This window comes from Astyanax mexicanus, chromosome 10 (genome assembly GCF_023375975.1).
Source record: "Astyanax mexicanus isolate ESR-SI-001 chromosome 10, AstMex3_surface, whole genome shotgun sequence".
NCBI classification, from domain to species: Eukaryota; Metazoa; Chordata; class Actinopteri; order Characiformes; family Acestrorhamphidae; genus Astyanax; species Astyanax mexicanus.
In genome coordinates, this window is record NC_064417.1 from 44580092 (window position 1) to 44600557 (window position 20466).

Sequence of the window (20466 nt, forward strand, 5' to 3'; positions counted from 1 at the left end):
GATGTTTATTTGATTTTACCAAATTGAAAATCTCTGGAATATAATAAAGAGGAAGATGGATGACCAAAAGCCATCAAATTAAGCTGAACTGCTTGAATATTTGCACCAAGAGTGGCACAAAGTTATCCAAAAGCAGTGTGTAAGACTGGTGGAGGAGAACATGCCAAAATGCATGAACACTGTGATTAAAAAACAGGGTTATTTAACCAATTATTGATTTCTGAACTTTTAAAACTTTATAAATATGAACTTGTTTTCTTTACATTATTTTATTATATATATATATTGTTATTTTAGCCATTTCTCATTTTCTGCAAATAAATGCTCTTATAATATAATATAATATATTTATTTGGAATTTGGGAGAAATGTTATCCGTAGTTTATAGAATAAAACAACAATGTTCATTTTTCTCAAACATATACGTTTAAATAGCAAAATCTGAAAAAAAAAACTGATTCAGAAACTAAAGTGCTCTCTTATTTATTTATTTTTTTTACAGATCTGTATACGGTTTTAAAACTGAAGCAAAGATGTAAGATAGAGAATATATATATAAAATATATTATATAAATATATAATACTGATATAAAAATATATAATAGAATGTTTACACAATAGAAAAATAAAGCAGTGTGTTTTCTAGCAAAGTCTAAGTTAATTGACATTGGAATTGGCAGTAAATTACTTTTTTTTTTTTTTTAACTTGTGGCTGTGTGTTTGGCATATACACATTTGCCACCACCATATTTCATCATAAATTGATGGCAGTGGTCCTCAGCACTGAAGTGCATTTGTAAAGTTGTACAGTTGTTCCTGTGGCCTAACACATTGAGTTCAACTCAAGAAAGACCTGTTAATTTGCCCATTACTTGCATTAAGTCCAGAACTAAATATTATTTTATTCTTCTTACTTTTTCCCACCATCATTTGATAATGCTTTCTACCATCTCCATTGTGTGAACTTTTCATAATGTACAAACCAGCAAAAGTGCTTTATAATGACTCTCAATAAAAGCTTATTTTATTCACTGTCATTAAAAGTTAATTACATTTTTTTTCCCCTTTTCAGAAATATGAAGTTTATTATGACTGCAGTGATTAAGCCGTGCCTTTTGTGCGTGTTTTGAGCGTGCGCTGACAGATGTTGATCCCTCTTTCCTCTCACCTCCACTCATCTCCTCCACTCTTTCCTCCTTCTTTACGAAGAGCAGCTGCACCTTGCTCTCCTTTCGCCCACACCTGGCCCCCACAATCGGGCCACTTCCGCCGGCTTCACCATTATAGAAGCGTGCTGACAAGCACTTCCACTACAACCCCACCACTGGGAACATGGCTTCGGAAGACAGGGCGCATTCGTCTTCCTCCCCGAGACAAGCCATACATAGACTTAAGCACAGACTAGCGGGCCACGTACACACGTTAATGATGTCTGGCCCTATTTCTGGTTCAGGCTGCTGACGAAATGCGCTCGCTGTAAGACACCTTCACAAGGACTTCTAATAACAGCCCTAAAAAGTGTGTGTGTGTGTATATGTGTGTGTGTATGAGAGAAAGAGAGAGAGAAAGAGAGAGAGAGGGAGAGATCCTGTATCTTTATATTGCATGTAGTTGCCTTATGAAGGCTTTGCTTGAGTGGGTGTTCGGTTCAAGTTCAGGTTGAAGTTCAGGTTGAAGTTCAGGTTGAAGAGTTCTGTAAAGCAATTTATTTATTATTTGAGTTATTTTATTTATTTTATTTGGATTGTGCTGCAGCATTAAACATTGCAACAGTAACACAAAACTACATAAAGTAATATATGCAATGAACAAGATAAATACAGCTCTGGAAAAAAATAAGAGACCACTTAAAAATGATTTTCTTTCATATTGCCAAATTGAAAACCTTTCAAATGTAATCAAGAGTAAGATGGATGGTCACAAGCCATCAAATTAAGCTGAACTGCTTCAATTTGTGCATTAGGAGTGACATAAAGTTATCCAAAAGCAGTGTGTAAGACTGGTGGAGGAGAACATGCCAAGATGCATAAAAACTGTGATTAAAAACATTCATAAAACTGTATGAATATGAACTTGTTTTCTTTGCATTATTTGAGGTCTGAAAGCTCTTCATCTTTTTGGTATTTCAGCCATTTCTCATTTTCTGTAAATAAATGCTCTAAATGACAAAAATTTTATTTTAAATTTAAGATAAATATTGTCCGTAGTTTATAGAATAAAACAATGTTAATATTTTTACATTTTACTGAGCTGTATAGAGAAAGGCAGTGCTGAATCGACACAGCACTCAATACTGAATATGTATGATGAGGACAGATGTGCTGACATACATTACATTACATAACATAATAATGCCATAACATTAAAACCTTTATTGACAAGTGACATGAATAATATTGATTATTCCATTACAGTGATACATACCTGTCAGTGGGTGGGATCTACATGTTAGGCCACAAGTGAACAGTCAGCACTTTGTGAATTTAATGTTTGCAAGCAAATCAGAATGACTTTAACAAGAACCGGATTCTGATGGCTCAATGACTGGATCAGTGCATCTACAAATTGTCAACTGTCATTGTGTGTTGAAAGTATTTTACCAAAAATCTTTAAGCAAGAACGATTCAGAGGAGTATACCAATGACAGGGTATTAGCCATCAAAGATATTTTAAGACAATCCATAGTGGATCCATGACTGAACTATACAAGACTTCATTGAAGAATGATCTGCTCTGAAGACAGGACATCTGCCTCTCCGAATCAAAGCTTTCTAGATATAATATGTAGGTATTTCACAGTTTACATAAAGCATATATGGACTTAAAGCAGAAATTATCAGCTAAGGTAAGGTGTGCAAGAAAGATAAGTAAATATTGAGGTTAGATTGGTTGCTGAGTGTTAAGGAGTCTAATAGCCTAGGGGAAGAAGATGTTGCAGAGTCTGGTAGTGATGGTGGAAATGTTCTAGTACTTTGTTCTTCAGACAGCAGCAGGGAAACAAGTTGACATGAGGGATGGTTAAATTATTGGTTGTGTCTTAGAATGCCTTTGTCACAATAAATACTGATTTTGATTTTATCCCACCCCTAGTATTGAGTGACCACATGAGGGTCTCAGCAAAGTGAACACCAAGGAACTTAGTGCTCTTAATACTTCATCTATACTGCAGATGCATCGGTATTCATGTTTTTTTCTTGAAGTTTGAAGTAGTTTTGCCCACATTAAGACATCCTCTTCATAAGCTGACTCATTGTTCTTGCTCATTGTCATCAACAAACTGGGTGAAATGTTTAGAACTGTGCTTTGCAATACATTCGTGAGTGAGCAGAGTGAACAGCAGTGGTCTGAGTGTGCAGCCCTGGGGGATAAAAGGCCACATGCTGATGGAATTTAGGGAACGCTGACTTACAAGTTGCAAGATTGAAGTCTCCAGCGACAATAAGTAGTCTGTCAGGGTGTGCTGGAGCTCACTGATTGCCCCATAGAGTTGCATGGCGTGTCTTTAGGGCTTGCACTGTGGGGAGTAACTCTTACTGATGGTAAATTCATGAGGTAAATAAAATGACCTGCATATAACAGCTTCGAACTTCTCCAGCAGTGAGCAGTAACTAGAGAATTTTGGATCCATGAAAAAACATGTTTGTAGTAAGGTCTATTTTAAGGGCTAAAGCTTCTGGACATTCACATATAACTATAGAGTACATATAACATTTAGCAACTGTCAACACCTTGGTCTACTATTTATATGAGATCACTTAAAATGATGAATGTCTTTGATTTTACCACTTTGAAAACCTCAGGAATATGATCAAGAGGAAGATGGATGATCACAAGCCATCAAACCAAGCTGAACTGCTTGAATTTTTGCACCAGGAGTTGCATACAATTATCCAAAAGCAGTGTGTAAGACTGGTGGAGGAGAACATGCCAAGATGCAGGAAAACTATGATTTAAAACCAGCATTGTTTCACCAAATATTGATTTCTAAACTCTTAAAATGTATTTCTCATTTTCTGCAAATACATTATGATATTTTTATTAATAATTTGGGAGAAATGTTGTCTGTAGTTTATAGAATAAAACAACAATGTTCATTTTACTCAAACATATACCTATAAATAGCAAAATCAGAGAAACTGATTTAGAAATTGAAATGGTCTCATTTCTGGAGCGGGCAAGCGCTTATCCTCACCTTCCTTACCTTGTTGGGGGAGACTTAGTGAGTGTGTGGGATAATTGGCTTAGCTAAATTGGGGAGAAAATTGTCTTCTGGGCATTGCAAGCGCATTTAAATCCCACGGTCGGCTGTTCCTATTGTTTTAAAGCGATGGAGAAATATAGGAACTGGAACTAATTAACTAATCTAAAAAAAAAAAAAAAAAAACATATGGTCATGTACAACTGTCTTGATTATTCTGGATACACTGGAAGTTTGAGTATGAATGGTGGATACAGAACCTTTGACCCGAGTGGTGAGACTGAGGGGTCCAGGCAGCTCAGAACTACCAGTGTGAGCACCAGAACCAGCTCTGTGCTAATTCACAGTCTGATCCAGCTCTGGCACTCCTTCACTAATGCAGCTCTGAGAAGCATATTACACGCCCTGACCATTGCGATTTAGCACTGATCCGCTCGACTCACACACACATACACACACACACACACACACATACACACACTCTTGCTTTTCCCTTTGGTAGGATTTAGACTTGTTTGTTTGTTTGTCTTGTTTTTGGTTATTATTATTCTTTGGCCACTGTTTTTGTTATCCGTGATCCTGTCTGAAAATTCTCTCAGGAGTTTAATCCCCCTTTTCTATTCGCTCCCTTTCTATCTCTTTTTCATTCTTACTTACTTACAAACACACACACACACACACACACACACACATGCAGGCACACACAAGCATGCTCTTTTCTCTTTGTTGCCGAAGACACAGTCATTGTGTTGCATTAAAAAGAAGAGAACTGAAGAGGCTTTATTTTCTATGTCTATTTAGCAGTATGGATTTAGACCGTTAGAAAAGAAACACAGACAAATCGAAAGAGAGCAGAAAGAAACTGTGTCTATAAATAAAAAAAGTTACAGTGATTTCTTTTCCAGAGCAAACAGGAAATTAATGTCATTGCGTCGCCAAAGGCCAGTCTATTTAGGTTCTGGAGTACTCAATTATGTATATTAATTATGTTGTTCAAAATTAAACCCATAATCCTATTTTCTCATGTCGACTTTCTGGGGCTGGGCAGAACTGTATTTCTTAAGCCCAGTTTTACTGTTTGTCATTTGGTCTGACAAATGTCCACATTGTCAATCCACATGTTTAGAAATTGATGGTAACATCAAACAGACATCTGTGTTTATGGGAAGAATGTGTATGTTCAGATTTAACTAAGGTAAACTGTTCAGTCAGCTCATTTCCTTTTCTCAGCTGCCTTTCGTCTCTAACATTAAATCATGGCGTTTGTTTGTACAGCATTTATGAAGATGTACTCTATGATCACTGTGGTAGTGAGGTTAGACAAGGCTGGTTGCCCTGTGCTATCACCAATCTTTGCTAGCTTTGCTGATGCAAACCAACAGTAATTTTGTAAAAATAACATAATCCAATAGTCTCTGGTCACTAGTTTTGCTCCATTGTGTTTTGAATGCTTTGTTCATGCTCTAAATGCTTTGTTGAATGCTTCACAAAACTGAAAAGACTTTGAGGATCAACAGCATTACAGCATCCCTGGAAGTAAAACTGATTTAAGACCTAAACGCTGGGATTTACAGTGCAGAAAGAGCAAAGCAGTGCTGATATAGAGAGAGGGAATCACTGCTTTCAGGGCTAGAGTGGATTTCTCAGAGGTGTGTGGATGTATGAGGGTTTGATACTCGCTCAGTTTTCTCACACCTCCACCTGTGCAGATTGTGGCTGCGGCTGAAAAGAATGTGCCTGCGACAGACAGGATCAGGCGGTGGAGATCACCCTGTGCGTGCTGTCACGGATCAACAAGCCTGAGATAAGGAAAGAGAGCGAGGGGAGAGAGAGAAATAGGGAATTGGGGGGAGAGAGAGAGAGAGAGGTGGAGAGAGATGAGGGTGATATATATAGAGAGAGAAGAAAAAGAGAGATAGAGAAGAGAGTGGGAGTGAGTGCTCTAATGTGTGTTTGTGAGTTGGACAGATATGGACTATGAGGTTCATCTTTATTGCATTGTGTTGTGTTTCGGGGGAAATGTCCATCATTACAGCAGAGTCTGGAGCTGAGTCTAGGTCTCTCTCTCTCTCTCTCTCTCTCTCTCTCTCCTTCTGACACACACACACAAACACACACACACAAACACTCTCTCCCCTCCTGTCTCTTTTTTTTTTTTCCCTCTCACCGGCCAGAGGAAATAAATGTAACATGAGAACGAGTTTGCTTGTTTTCTCCGCGGCCTGAAATTACATTCTCCACAATTCCCTGCCACTGTGGAGTGCCACTCACATTGACACCCTGAAGAGGCGAACCGACTCACAGCTACATTCAGCCGCCGCACAGCGGATTGCCGTGTTGTAATATCACAGTTAAGAGGAGCTTATACCTGTACACACACACACACACACACACACACGCGTGAGCATTCACACACACCGGCACAATCCCATTGCTAGGCACATTAAGGCTTACACCCAAGCAAACAATCATGTCAATTAGTGATGCCTCATAAAGTATGCATAAGCTGCATCCAGCAACATTAGCACAGCTTAAGAGCAGCGAAAAAAGGCTTTCCCCTCTAATGAGTGCCTGAACAGGCCCAGTGTCACACCGCTTTTTTACAGAAGAACACAGCAGACACTTAACCACAAAACACCCGCATCCAGCAACAACAACAGCAGCAGCAGCAGCATCCTATCTGCACTGATTCCCCTCTCTGATTTAGCCCTGCCTTTCTGATTGCATTTTATCCTCCCTGTGATGCCTCGAGCAGAGAGGGGGGAAAACAGTTCTGAATATTCCCTCTATCAATCATGGCAAATGCCGGTGCTATTTTTACCCATTTTCCAGCATATCCCGGCACTAACTCGATAAAGCACAAAGGATCCACATGCACTGAATCGTCAATTTTGCGTCCCTAATCGAGAGATGTATTTTGATCCCAACCCGAAAATAGGCTGAGAAGATCGTGCCCGAGTCTGATCCAACCTGACCTACATCACCCGACGTGTGAATCCAAATCCGGCTACAGCTGCAGTGAATTCTGTCTGACGATAAATAAATAAATTTGCTTTTTACCCTTGCTTGTTAATCTATCTTTCAACACCTAGCTTTCTTTTATGAACCTTGAGACTTACTACTATTTAATTATATAAGTGCCATGTCCTGTGGAAGGTAAAGAATATTACCTGTGCTTACCTGCAGGATACAGTTGTGGGCCCTTTCACTTTCACACTGAATGTCACAATCATTATCACCAACTGCACTGGTCTTTCATAACGTATTCCTACTACACATGTGACACTGTGGATCAAGGAATTGTAAATTCCCACACTTTAGTAAAATAGAAATGCATGTCCCAAACATCTGGCACCCATTTTTATTTTATGTCCCAACTTTTAATTTACATGACCTTGCCTTGAGCAGCTGCCCAGTGCTACCCCATTCACAAGATAACACCTCCCAGCTTATTCGGTTGTGGGCATATCTCAGTCTGTTGAGCTATTTGAATACTGCTCTCCCAAGACCTTTGGCGTGCTCTATAAAAAAAAAAAAAACTAGTATCTAGTGTAATAGTGAGTAGCTGAAATGTGGACCTACATAGATATGTTTAATCTTCTTGCAGAACAATGCAGCCAGCCAAGACCACTATCATCAGATGGCAACCTATTTCCTACAACCTTTATCAGCTATCAGCAAAATTAAATTAACTAAACCAGGGGTAAATGCTTGCCAGAACTCAAAGGTGGAAAACTGGAAAACAGCCCAATGCAAATTCCAATCTTAATTTGGCTTTATCAGGAAAGATTACTTGGACTAAAACCCAGCCATGTCATCAGATGATTGGACAAATGTCTGTTGCCAGAAGTTCAAGAGAGCTGGCTTCTTCCTCTCTCTGGATGAGCAGGATAGACCACCTTTTTCCTAATCACTGAGTATGATGCTAGCCAACACATGCATCTTTTAACTGCTGTAAAACAGTTGGAGATTAGCATTCTCCTCCAAGCATGTTAAGCTTCCCACTATCCCACTATTGCATATATCAATAGAGAAAGTGCTTGTTAGCATTATTTGATAGACAGACAGAGGTTGTGGAAATGCATGGGCATGAAAAGTTTGGTTCTGTCCCACTAGGACTGTTTTAAAATCTCAGTTTATAGAACCACATAAGCAAGGAATTATTTCACTAGTACACTTTAAACTATAATGTGTAAAATACAAGTCTTAAGTTATCCATGTCCAGAAGTGGCGTTAACTCCTCTGGGCTCAGAGGCATCTGGGATGGACAACCACACAGTGGAAGCATTTATTGTAGTCGGTTTAGTCCTGTTCCACTCGGTTCTGAAAAATGTTTTAAGCTGCGCTCTGTTTCTGTGTTTCTGTGCAGGAGTTTCAAACCACCACAGCCAATCGACCCTGCGGCCGCCTCTGCCTCCACCCCACAATGCCCAGACGCTGTCGCATCATCAGTCCTCGGCCAACTCCCTAAACCGCAATACTCTGAGTGGCCGCCGCAACCCCATCCATGCCCCACCGGTGGTCCCGGGAGACGGCCCCACCACGCCTGAGTCAGTGCAGCTGCAGGACAGCTGGGTGCTCAACAGCAACGTGCCACTGGAGACCAGGTCAGAGTCCAAGCTTACACACACACACACACACACACACACACACACAAAAACACACACACGGGAAAAAGCCTAGTGTTTGCAAACCTTGACTCAGTGCATCAGAGGCTTGGCAATCCATACACTGTTATATTAGCAATGATGTCTATAATGGTAATAATGTTACATATGGTTTCGTTAAAGTTCAGATTCATTATATGGATATAACCAGCAGTGTGCAGTTAATACAGTGGGTACCCCTTTATTTAATTTATAAAATATATGTATACAATTTACAATAACTATAAAATATATTTCTTAATTAAATATCATGTAATGATTTACATGCACCTATTGTCATCCCTTTTTTTCTGAAGGGTTAGAAGGGCATTACTGCACACCACTGGATTTAATAATGGGACATCTGCTCATTTGTTGTTTTTATCCATCTAAAAAGAGTTTACCCTGCTTTTGTTTGAAGTAACTGTCTCTAAAGGTTAGGAAGGGCTTTCTTTTACTAGATTTTGTAGAGCATTGCTCTGTGGATTTGTGTCATAGTTGGACAGGGCTCAGACACATGCAGATGCAGATACAAAAATACTTTGTTAAATGAGGTATTGGGCAGAAGAATAGTCAAAACAGGCAAGGTCAAAACTGGCAAACAACAGCAAGACAGGAAAAACATACCGTAAATGTTTAACAGTCCAGAGGTCATACACAGGCAAGGCATTATCAGAGAGTGATTAAAAATCAAAGTCGATAAATACAAAAACAGGATTAGCAACAAAAGAGTAAACACAAGCAAGGAGAATTGCATTGTATGTGGATAATCCATCAATACTCAGCAAGGAGTTAGGTGTGCCTGAGGCACCTAGAAGGCCTCAAGTCACCAGCAGTCAATATTCAGGTGAATGGCTTCCGGGTAGTGCCGTGTACAGTGTCATGTGATCAGGAGCAGGAGTGATGTGAATGTGTGATGCATTCTGGGAATTGTAGTCTGGAGACTGGAGATCGCATGCAGATCTGAATGAAGAAGATACAGGAGTGCTTTCAGCATTAGGCATGACAATTTAAAGGAATTCAATAGCAAAAGCATTAGTGATTAATTATAATTCTAAAAAGCATTAATTCTAGAAAGGGTGTCTACAAACATGTGGACATACAATGTAGTGTTTGTAGTACACAGAAAGATATAGCCATCTGGCATTCAACAATTGTAGACAAGTGTTGAGAATGTGATTGTTTTATATGTAGGAAACTGAAGCGGTTTGGAAAGTTTGGATGCCAGAACCGTCTTGACTGATTGACTACATTTGGGGTGAAGAAGTAAATTGTCTAAATTAGATTTTTTTTCTTTTCAACACGCTATCACTTTAAACTGTTGTGAGTTGTTTTTTTGGCTCCCAGGGCTGTGAAATGCCCAAAGGCCTCAAAGACGAGCATCAGCTTTCAATTTATGAGGAAAATATCAGAGCAGTCAAAATGAGTAATGACTGTCTCTGGCTATAACGACTAGGATATTTGCAGTATTATACTTTATGAATGTCCTAATACTGTCAGATGCTTCTACCCAGAGAAGTAGATTAATGGCAGTTATGAAAACACTGCATGACAAGAGCGGTTGTCCAAACACAATACATACTCGACCCAGATCTGATAGAACTGACAGAGATGTAGACTTATGTGCCCATGTTGTTTGTTATGTTTATGATTTTTGACATGGTGTTTACTTTTTGACAGAATCTCATGTTTTGCATGTTATTTATACACCAGCTGAATGTAAGTTGGATCATAGGTTTGGGTGTGAAGTCTTTGGTAAATCACACTTTGAATGTAGCTACTGTAAAACTAGCAGTGTGCAGAATTGTGATTGCACCACGAATAGATTTATATATTCATCTAACTGTAAATTAGATGTCTGTCTGTCTGAGTTAAAGATGTGCCTTTAAACTTTAAACTTTGAAAGTAAAATTATTACCAGAAAATATCAAGGCTAGGTTGCTCACGTTATATTTGCCACTTTAATCGGCTGTACCACTGAAAAAGTAATGTTATGTTATTAAGGCTTAAAAATATATGTTTTTACTCATTTTTAAACTATTATGCATGTGCATGATCTCTATTCTACCACACTTAGTTCCGACCCTGCAATGTGATTGGCTGAGAGGCGTTCTATGAGTGCCATTATCAGCCGGTAATGCACTGTAACCAAAGCCCTCTATGTATTACTCCACCACATACAGGTAACCTAAAAACCATGCAGCGCTTACAAGCCAAACAGCACAGCTACAAATAGAGCAGCAATGAAACTATTCTAACTCGCAAAGTGTTTATAACTAAACAAATCGTATTTTCTTGTCCTCTTAAACTCAAAATCGTATTATTGCTTCTTATTGAGTGTAAACTGTTTGAGTGATTCATTTACCCATCTCCTATTCTCCCTTTGTGTTATACGGTACTGTTACAAATTAACAATTAGTCGACAAATTTAAATAATCGTCATTGTCGATTATATCGACTAATCATTGCAGCCCTAGTTCAATTCAAATGTATTTATACAACACTTTTTTTAAAACAGATGTTATCACAAAGCAGCTTTACAGAGATACAGGAAGCAAGGAAAAACTTCCTCAGACTAAGAGGAAGAAACCTTGTGAGGAGCCCATCCTCCTTTGGTCGACCTGGACAGCAAAAACATACCATAACAAAAACAACAGTACAGAGAGATAATGAGGAGCTGTAGCTAATGTAGAAACAGGTTGTGAGATATGAGTGAAAGTGTGTGCTAGACAAATGCTCTCTGTTAAACTGGCAGTTTAAGCATCTGTATGTACAGCTATGGAGTATAGCAAGAATGGACCAGTGCAGAGCTTCAGAGCAGCAGGAGCAGGGCAGTGGAAAGCTAGCCTGGGTAACATCTGGAAAGAAATGTGTGCTCTTATAGCATGCACATATATACAGTACTATTCATGGTGTGGAACTGCTTTTGAGTTTATGAAGACTCTATATATTCTACAGGTCTCACACATGCACAACACACACATCTCTTCTTTCACTCTCTTTTCTTTTCCCCATCTCTCTGTGAATCTGTCACTCTATCCTATGTGTACTCTCTCTTCTCTCTCTCTCTCTCTCTCTCTCTCTCGTTTTTATCTATCAGGTGTTTGTCTATCTGTCCCTCTCTTTCTTTCACTCTCACACTCAGACGCACACACACACACAGACAAACACACACATCTTTGTTACAGTCCCTTTTCTGGGTAGAGGGTCACCTCCTCTGGTTGTGGATCAGAGAGGCGCGTGCGTGCTGCATGCAGTATTCATGAGGCCGGGACAGCATGTTTAATTCAGCAGGACAGGTCTCAGGCCTGTAGAAGCCGCAGGTGCCTGACTGGCGGCTAATTAAAGCAGGCCTTATAGGCTGTACTGTATGTCAGCAGTGCCAGCCACAGCTCAGACGTGAATACACTGGGACTGCCTGGCTCTCTGTGTGTACAGCTCCGGATAGTGGCAGGCCTGTGAACAGCGGAGGGACATTCAGAGAGAAGTGTGTGCTCTCTCTCTCTCTCTCAAACACACACACACACACACACACGTGTGTACGCATGCACACACACTCACACTGCTTGCCAGTGTCCCCTACTAGATCTGCTCTCTAGCCTTAACTATCCATTCAGTTTGAGTGACGCTGGCTTTAACCCTGTCATTATGGGCAGCAGTATAGGCAGAGTTGTCACTGGGCATGACTCAGAGTTCTTTTCCTCTTCTAACAGCCCAGTCTGTGTGCAAGGTATTGTGGGAATAACATATTTTGAAGATTATTTCTCAAAGTAAAGGTTTAAGATCTTAGAATAAAAAAATAATAATCTGCTAATAACTCAGTAGTTGTAGTGTGTGATTAATAACTAACCACTTTATTTGATTATTTCTGTTGTACACAGACCAAACTGTAACTGTCAGCCATTTTTTTTTTTGTTTACCATTATTTGAAAATGGTTATTTTTACAAAGTCTCAAAATTAACACAATACTGTATCAATATAATATATTATAATCTTAATGTAATTAAGTTTTTACAACAGTAAAATGCTGGTAGTTATTTCTTTAAACCCATCTTTAAAAGACAATCCCAAATCAGAAAAAAAGAAGTTTGAATAGTGCAGGGTGAAAGCAATAATATAATAATAAGAAATAAGTAAAACCACTAACTTAGAACATCATGTGCTGCCTACAAGATGCCATCTTTTTCCAGGATGTTTAAATATTTTTTTTAACCAGGCAATGCAAAACCATATGCTGCATACATTACAAAGGCATGGCTGTGGAAGAAAAGGCTAAGGGTACTGGATTGGCCTGCTTGCTGTCTTGACCTGTGCCCAACTGAAAGCACTTTAAGTCTCCACCAAAAAAGTTTACAAACTCGAATTTTTCCTTGGACCGCCTTTATCTTTGATTGAGCATTCACTGTGGCATTGTTTCAATAAGCTTCTGCAATGTTACAAGATTTATTTCAATCCAGTGTTGCATTCATTTTTTCTGCATTGATGATGGTAGAGTCTGACCGCTGCACAAAGTCTTCTCCAGCACATCCCAAAGATTCTCAATGAGGTTAAGGTCTGGACTCTCTGTGAAACTGATGATCTCATTCTCCCTGAACCACTCTTTCACAATTCCAGACCCATGAATCCTGGCATTGTCATCTTGGAACATGCCCGTGCCATCAGGGAAGAAAAAATCCATTGATGGAATAACCTGGTCTATATTCAGTATATTCAGGTAGTCAGCTGACCTCATTCTTTCAGCACATACTGTTGCTGAACCTAGACCTGCAGACCAACTGCAGCAACTACACATCACTTGCTTAGTTGAATCCAGGTGGCCAGGCAGTGTGCATTAACACATTTTAAGAGTTATAAGAGGAAATAGCAGCCTTAAAAAAAGTATTATTGTTATTAGTTATTGATATTAAGATCTAGGTCTGAGCCAGCCAATAGTGGCTGTGGCCAGAAAAACTCTCTCAGAGTGAGAGGAAGAAACCTTAAAAGGAGCCAGGCCTCAAAAGGGGAACTAATCCTCCAGATTTGATCTATAAGTGTCTTCTTAAACAAACGTGTAAAGATTTTTTATGATCAGTTATGTTGGTAGTAAAGGTTTTATTAGGGTTCAATGGAGGGATTAGTCTTATTAGGAGGATGAGTGGTGCATGCTGGTGGGTTTCTATGGCTTGGCTGCAGGGCGAATGGCACATGCACTCAACTCCATGGTGGTGGAGTCGATGTGGAGGGCAGGCAGCAGCGGGGATACCCAGTCAACGTTAATCTGACACGGGCAGCAACCCAGACATTTGGACGGTTCAGCTTGGCAGAAAAAGAAAAACACAGTTAGAGACAGTTAGATTGGGTGTGAGGTTAAGGTGAATGGGCAATGTACAAAAAAAAGTACAACAGTGTGCAGAAAGAGACTTGGACACGTCTTATTAGTACAGCTTAGATGCATAAAAAGGGAGAGCCAGAAGGTAGCATAGACATGAGGGATTGTCTGAGACATTAACCTCCTCTGTTCCTATGTGAATAAACCTAAGGGAACCGGGAGGAATAGCTAAAACTTTATGGAACAGTTTCCCCAAACAAGAATTAAGCCTAGTCATTGGCAAAGTTTTTTTCTTTTAGAGGAAAATGTTAATTCATGATATTGGTTTAATTATTGTCTGGTAAACTGCCCTTCTAGGTTCATGTGATCCCAAATCTCTACCTGGTAATCTGACAGAGAACCTAATTACCAAAAACCTAGACTTGATCTAGACTTACGTTATGCCTAGATTGAGTTAAAACCAGAAAGTTGTTATTACGCTTTATTCAACCTATGTAATTCTGTGTATATATCCTTGCCATTTAGAGAGGTAGAGGACAGGCAAATTGACTGTTAAATCATTTAACTTGGTTTGTAGCTCCAATTATTAAAAATTACATAACTGGACCAGGATTTTCAGTCTTGTGACTTCTGCAAGAAAAGATTTTTTTTTATTTAATTAATTTATTTATTTATTCATACCATTTTGTTTAGAGCATTTACTATATGAATTGCTATACTAATGAATATAGTATTTCAAGAAACACATGAAATATAATTTCCAAGAAAGCCATCATTTAATTTTCAGAATGGATGACTTATAAGACTCTCTTTTTCTTTAGTTTCTCTTCTTTGAAGCAAACAACTCTCACATAAAGTTAGTATGTCAATGACAGCGATGAAATTATAAAACTTAGTTATATAATATGCACTCTGTGTGGTATAGAGCAGTACTGCTATAGGGTACAAAGAAACATTTATTTAGCGGCCTCCCTGCACTGTTTAGAACTAATATTGAGGAGTTATAACATAGAACAGGTAGCAGTCTCTTCCTCTGTTTGTGTTTTCTGGAGCTTGGCTGGCTTCAAGTTGCGGCTGGGGGATTAAAACTCAGTTTAGCTTATAAAATAATCAATAATGCTGCCTTGGATTACATACTTCATTGTCTAGCAGACGTGAGAGCCGCTCCAGAACACAATGCAAAAGCCTCCGCGCCTCATTTATATTTGCAGTGCAGCGTTGCAGCCGATATCGCTTTTCCCCGGCTATGAAAAGATTTAGATTCCACTCAGGTGACCACTGCTCACATGAGGTTTAAAAGAGAACTTAAAGAGACTCTTATTAGCACTACTGCTAACATTTCAGCAGTATAGATGGCAGGTTTGTCTTTGCCTCTGTGGCTTCACTGTGTTATCTTTGACAGAAATCAATATTTCAGCTGTCTGTTTTTTTTTTTTCCACATTTCTGTAACTAAACTGAACTGAATGAGTGTCTCAGGTCCCTGAAGGCTTATACACCTTGATGTTTCTCTTCTTGCAATTTATTGAACTGTTTCTCACTTGTAGGTAATTGAAATAAGCACAAGTAAGTGAGGATTCTGAACTTTCAGTTAATATCACTTTGGTGTGTTGCAAGAAAAACAGAGCCAAAGATAAATCAAATCTAAATCAAAGCTGCCATCTTGTTTGTGTTTACATAGTAGAGGAAAATTAGTGATAAGGTAAGGGCGAAAAGATCATGTGACTGCCTGAACCATGTCTATACTAAACTTCACATTCATCAGAAATGAGAAAATGTGTTTCCAATACAATGACTGTTACCTACGTACCAAGTTTGTAAGTACATCAAAACGCCATATATTGTCATAAAATACCTACACGTTCTCAAAGTCAAGGCAAGGCCTCTTTGTACCATATTTTTCAGTCTTACTTAAAATCTTTTAATTTTTCAAAAAATTGATAGTGTGCTTTATATTTTGGTAAGCCTTTATATGAATTTTACCAGTCAGGTTGTAAGGAGCAGTAAAGCCACTCGGCTGAAGTACAGCATTATACAGGAGTTTCAGTTAAGTTTCTTTTTAGCAGCAGCAGTATTAGCAATAGTCGCTAACCACATTGCTAGCTTTTTCGCCAATAAAAGGTGAGTATATTGGACAGTAGTCTGCATGTTTACCATGTTCAAACAAGCTACGTAGGACAACCGGTAGCTAATATCGCCCTGGCTTACCAGAACACTTAGGGTTCATCAGTGTAGCGATGTTGCGGCATTTACTAGCACTAAACACTGCTAACCGTGGCTAGCGCTGCTGCTATTGTCACTTAAAGTACACCTCATAATCTGGTGCATCTTTTGTATGAAAATAGACAGAAAAATAGATGTTAATTGTTAGTTCTCTTTATAATACAGTGTGCCTTAAAATACGATATATGCAGTCTATAAATACATATTAAAATGATAGTTTAAACATATATAGATAATCAATATATTTTTTTATTATTTTGTACCGTTATACAGCTAGAGAAAATATGCTGCTTTTTAATGTAATACACGTTTATTTAATCTCAAACCTGAACTTTACATACAGTATTAAACTAACTGTATTTAGCAAAATAGACTTTGATAACTCTAGCCTTGTTCAAACATAAAAGCGTTTGGACTATCAAACAGTCCACCCAGAATCAAAAGGAACATCCACATTATGCAGTTACTGGACACATTCAGGTGTGTTCCAAAGCACTCTCCCATTTAAGGCATTGTGGTGCAGCAAACTCGCTAAGCTTTAGCCGCCATCTGCTGAGGCACAACTCCATTGCCCATAACGCCCCATTCGATCTCGCTGTGCCAGCGAACAGCCTCAAACTCTGGCCCTTCTCCCCACTCCCCCGCCAGCAAGCGCCACCTCTCTCTCAGCAGCTTTTTAATTGGGGTTCTGTCAATGCAGATGGACCACCTGTCACACGCACACACACACACACACACACACACACCCTCCCACCCATAATTCACAATCTCATTTCCACTATATTCAAATTCATTAGCTGCGTTACTCATTACGGTGGTGGAAGAGCTGAGGCGCAAGTAGCCATGCATGGATGATGCAGTGGACCAGTCAGTGCTGCCTGGAGCACTGGCCAGCCCACCCAGACTCTCTGCTGGCCCACAAGCTCCAATCCTTCAGGAAATATCCTGTTTTTGCCTCCAGATTTACAGTAGGGTGGTGCAAAAGTCTTTACCCACCTGAAGAAGTTATGTTTAAAGCTGTTTATCTGGCCTAAACTTCCTGTTATAACATGATAGTAAATACAGTAGACATTAAAACAATCTCTTGAGATTTTCTGGCTGTGGCAGTGAGTTAAATTAACCATTTCCAAAGGCCAGAATGTGTAATTACTGTCCAATACCTGTTTCAGCGAATCAATACTTAGTTATGTTATACTTCATTAAGTAATAAGGTCTGCGAGTGGTTTAACTGAACAAATCAATGCAATTCTCAGGTTGGGGTGATTCTCAGATATTTTTGTGCTATTTTGAATTGTACTGTTACTTTTCTTTGCATGCATTTTTGTGTTATGTTGTGTTCATGTACACTCAAAAACACACATGCTTCCCCAGTAAAACACTTTTTCAGGTGGCCTAAGCCTTTTACACCGTGTTGCAGATGACAGGCAGCAAGGTGAAAGACGGCACTGGAGATATTTAAATGAAATCATAGACGCCTCTAATGAAAACGCGCTTCCAGGGCCTCTTAAAGCGGTGTAATAATAGCGTCTTAAACGGCTGAATGCACTTGAGGTGATTAAGGCCATTAATTGTAGCCTAATTTGACTGAGTCAAATAAGAGTGCTTTTGCTGAGGAGGCTTTGGCTGTAATTCCTCTCTGGCTGCGAATGTTGTGGTGTTTAAAGCAGGCAAAGAAAATCCTCTGTATTCTCCAAGTCAGCCAGTTAGACCTTAGGTTAGCCCACTAACCACCAGACTAGTCCATTAGACACAATGATTGCTCATTACTATCCAGTTTAGTCCTCATTTCTCAGAATTAGCCAGCTTGTCTTTTGAGCTGGAGCCTGTTAAAGCCTGTAAATCTGTAGGTCCACTCTCTTAGCCCATTATGTTGCAGGTTAGCCCTCTTTTGTCTAAGTTAGGCCATATGTATCCAAGATTAGGCCATTTATTTAACGGTAAGCCTCTTTTTTCAAGGTTAGCTCACTTCTTACCAAGTTTAGACCACTACTTACCAGCTTTACACTCTTTTCTCTAAGTTAACCACTTACTTATCACCAAAATTAGCCAGTTACTCTTTAGGTCAGCCCTACTTTGTCAAGGTTTTCTAACTAGTCTCTGAGGTTAGCCCATAACTCTCTAGATTAGCACTTGTCTCCAAGGCTAGACCCTTATTCTCTAGGTTAGTGCTTTATTTCGCCAGGTTAGTCCACTTGTCTTGAGGTAAGCCAATATGTCTTCAGGTTTGCCCAGGCACTTTCGTCTAAGGTTAGCCCATTATACTCCAAATTAGCCCTTTTTTCCCAATGTTAGCCCATATGTCTCCAGATTTGCCCATGAATTTGCAGGTTTGTCTATTAGTCTTAGGTTGGGTCACATGTTTTCAGGTTATCCTATTAGTCTTGAAGTTAGCCTGCTATTCTAATGGTCCCGCTTCTATTGTCCCCCTCTGGGTCAGACACTGTGCAGACACTAAAGCTAATGCTAACAAGCCTATTTTTATATCTGTATTGCCAGCAGCAGCGGCAACGAGGGGCATTCTCACTGGTGGCCTGGTTCTGACTCTATGGGAATGGGACATTTATCAAATCTTCTCTACGTCGTCTATTAAGAAAAGGATAAGGCCAGGAGAATCTCCATTAAGGCGAACTGGGTGGCCAGTAGCCGAGCATAGGGGCAGGAACAGGAAACCTCCATAGAGACAAGAGTCTCCCTGTAGGCTTATTAAAGTCTCCATCCTTTATTGCTCTCTCTCTCTCTCTCTCTCTCTCTCTCTCTCTCTTTTTCTCGCTCTCTCTTTCTCTTTCCTCCCTTTTGCTTTAGATTGATCGGCATCTTTAGTCAATATCTACACTGAGACTTTGAAATGAAATGAATCTCAGAAAGAGTAAAAAGGAAGGAGTCACTGGAGCAGTTTGAATAGAGGGAAATGGAGGTGCGGTGGAGAGAGAAAGCGAGTGAAGGTCAGGGTCAGGTGCTCCCCTCTTTCTTCGTTCCTGTAGCACGCTGGTGCTTTGTATTAGCAGTTAGGTGTAACACGGTAGGGTGGGAACTGTGTGGACCGGGTTTTCTCCAACCCTTTTATTTGGTGCGAGTAAAAAACATGACATTTAAAGGAGCAGAATTTATATGGAGCTGGAGGTCAGGGTTTTTTTCACGAGGGAAAGGTGAGGTTTAAAAGGGACTCAGATTAATTGCAAAGGTCACTCGATCTCAATGAGCTGATATCCTGGACTTTTGTGTGTGTGTGTGTGTGTGTGTCCTCTAAAATGTGAAGGTGTAACACTGCATTTATGCTTTTCTGTCTGTGTGTGTGTATGTGTGTGTGTGTGCATCTTTCCTTGTGAGTTTCTCTGTGTGTATGCATGTACACCTACATGACAAAAAACATGGAAAAGGAAATAAAATCATGTCTTTATGATGTCCCCCGGAAGCTAACAAATCAGTTTCTCTGATTTTGTTATTTATAGGTATATATTTGAGCAAAATAAACATCGTTGTTTTATTCTATAAACTACGGACAACATTTCTCCCAAATTCCAAAAAAAAAATATTGTCATTTAGAGCATGTATTTGCAGAAAATGAGAAAGGGCTGAATTAACAAAAAGATGCAGAGCTTTCAGACCTCGAAAAAAATGCAAAGAAAACAAGTTCATATTCATACAGTTTTAAGTGTTCAGAAATCAATATTTGGTTGAATAACCATGGTTTTTAATAACAGTATAACAATAATAATAATAATAATAATAATAATAATAATAATAATAATTTTCATGCATCTTGGCATGTTCTCCTCCACCAGTCTTACACACTGCTTTTGGATAACTTTATGCCACTCCTGGTACAAAAATTCAAGCAGTTCAGCTTGGGTTGATGGCTTGTGATCATCCATCTTCCTCTTGATTATATTCCAGAGGTTTTCAATTTGGAAAAATCAAAGAAACTCCACATTTTTTGGTGGTCTCTTATTTTTTCCATTTCCATTTTCAGAGCTGTATGTGTCGGGCCTTCTGTATTGAGTATGGAAGTGATTTCTAGCAGAGTCACTTATCCCAGTGTGTTAGCATGGACAATTCTAACCAAACACTGCTGGTTACTAAAATTACCACCCA

At 39.2% G+C, this 20466-nt stretch overlaps 1 protein-coding gene across 9 annotated transcripts in view; it reads left to right on the top strand.

Annotated features, from left to right (window-relative positions):
* The window catches only part of tenm2a (teneurin transmembrane protein 2a), a 433542-nt gene that overhangs the window by 301083 nt on the left and 111993 nt on the right, over positions 1-20466 (top strand). For all 9 annotated transcript variants that reach the window (XM_049484477.1, XM_049484478.1, XM_049484480.1 and 6 more), the window contains one exon: positions 8568-8805. In XM_049484477.1, the coding sequence (XP_049340434.1) occupies positions 8568-8805 (238 nt within the window). The remainder of the gene's footprint in view (positions 1-8567; positions 8806-20466) is intronic.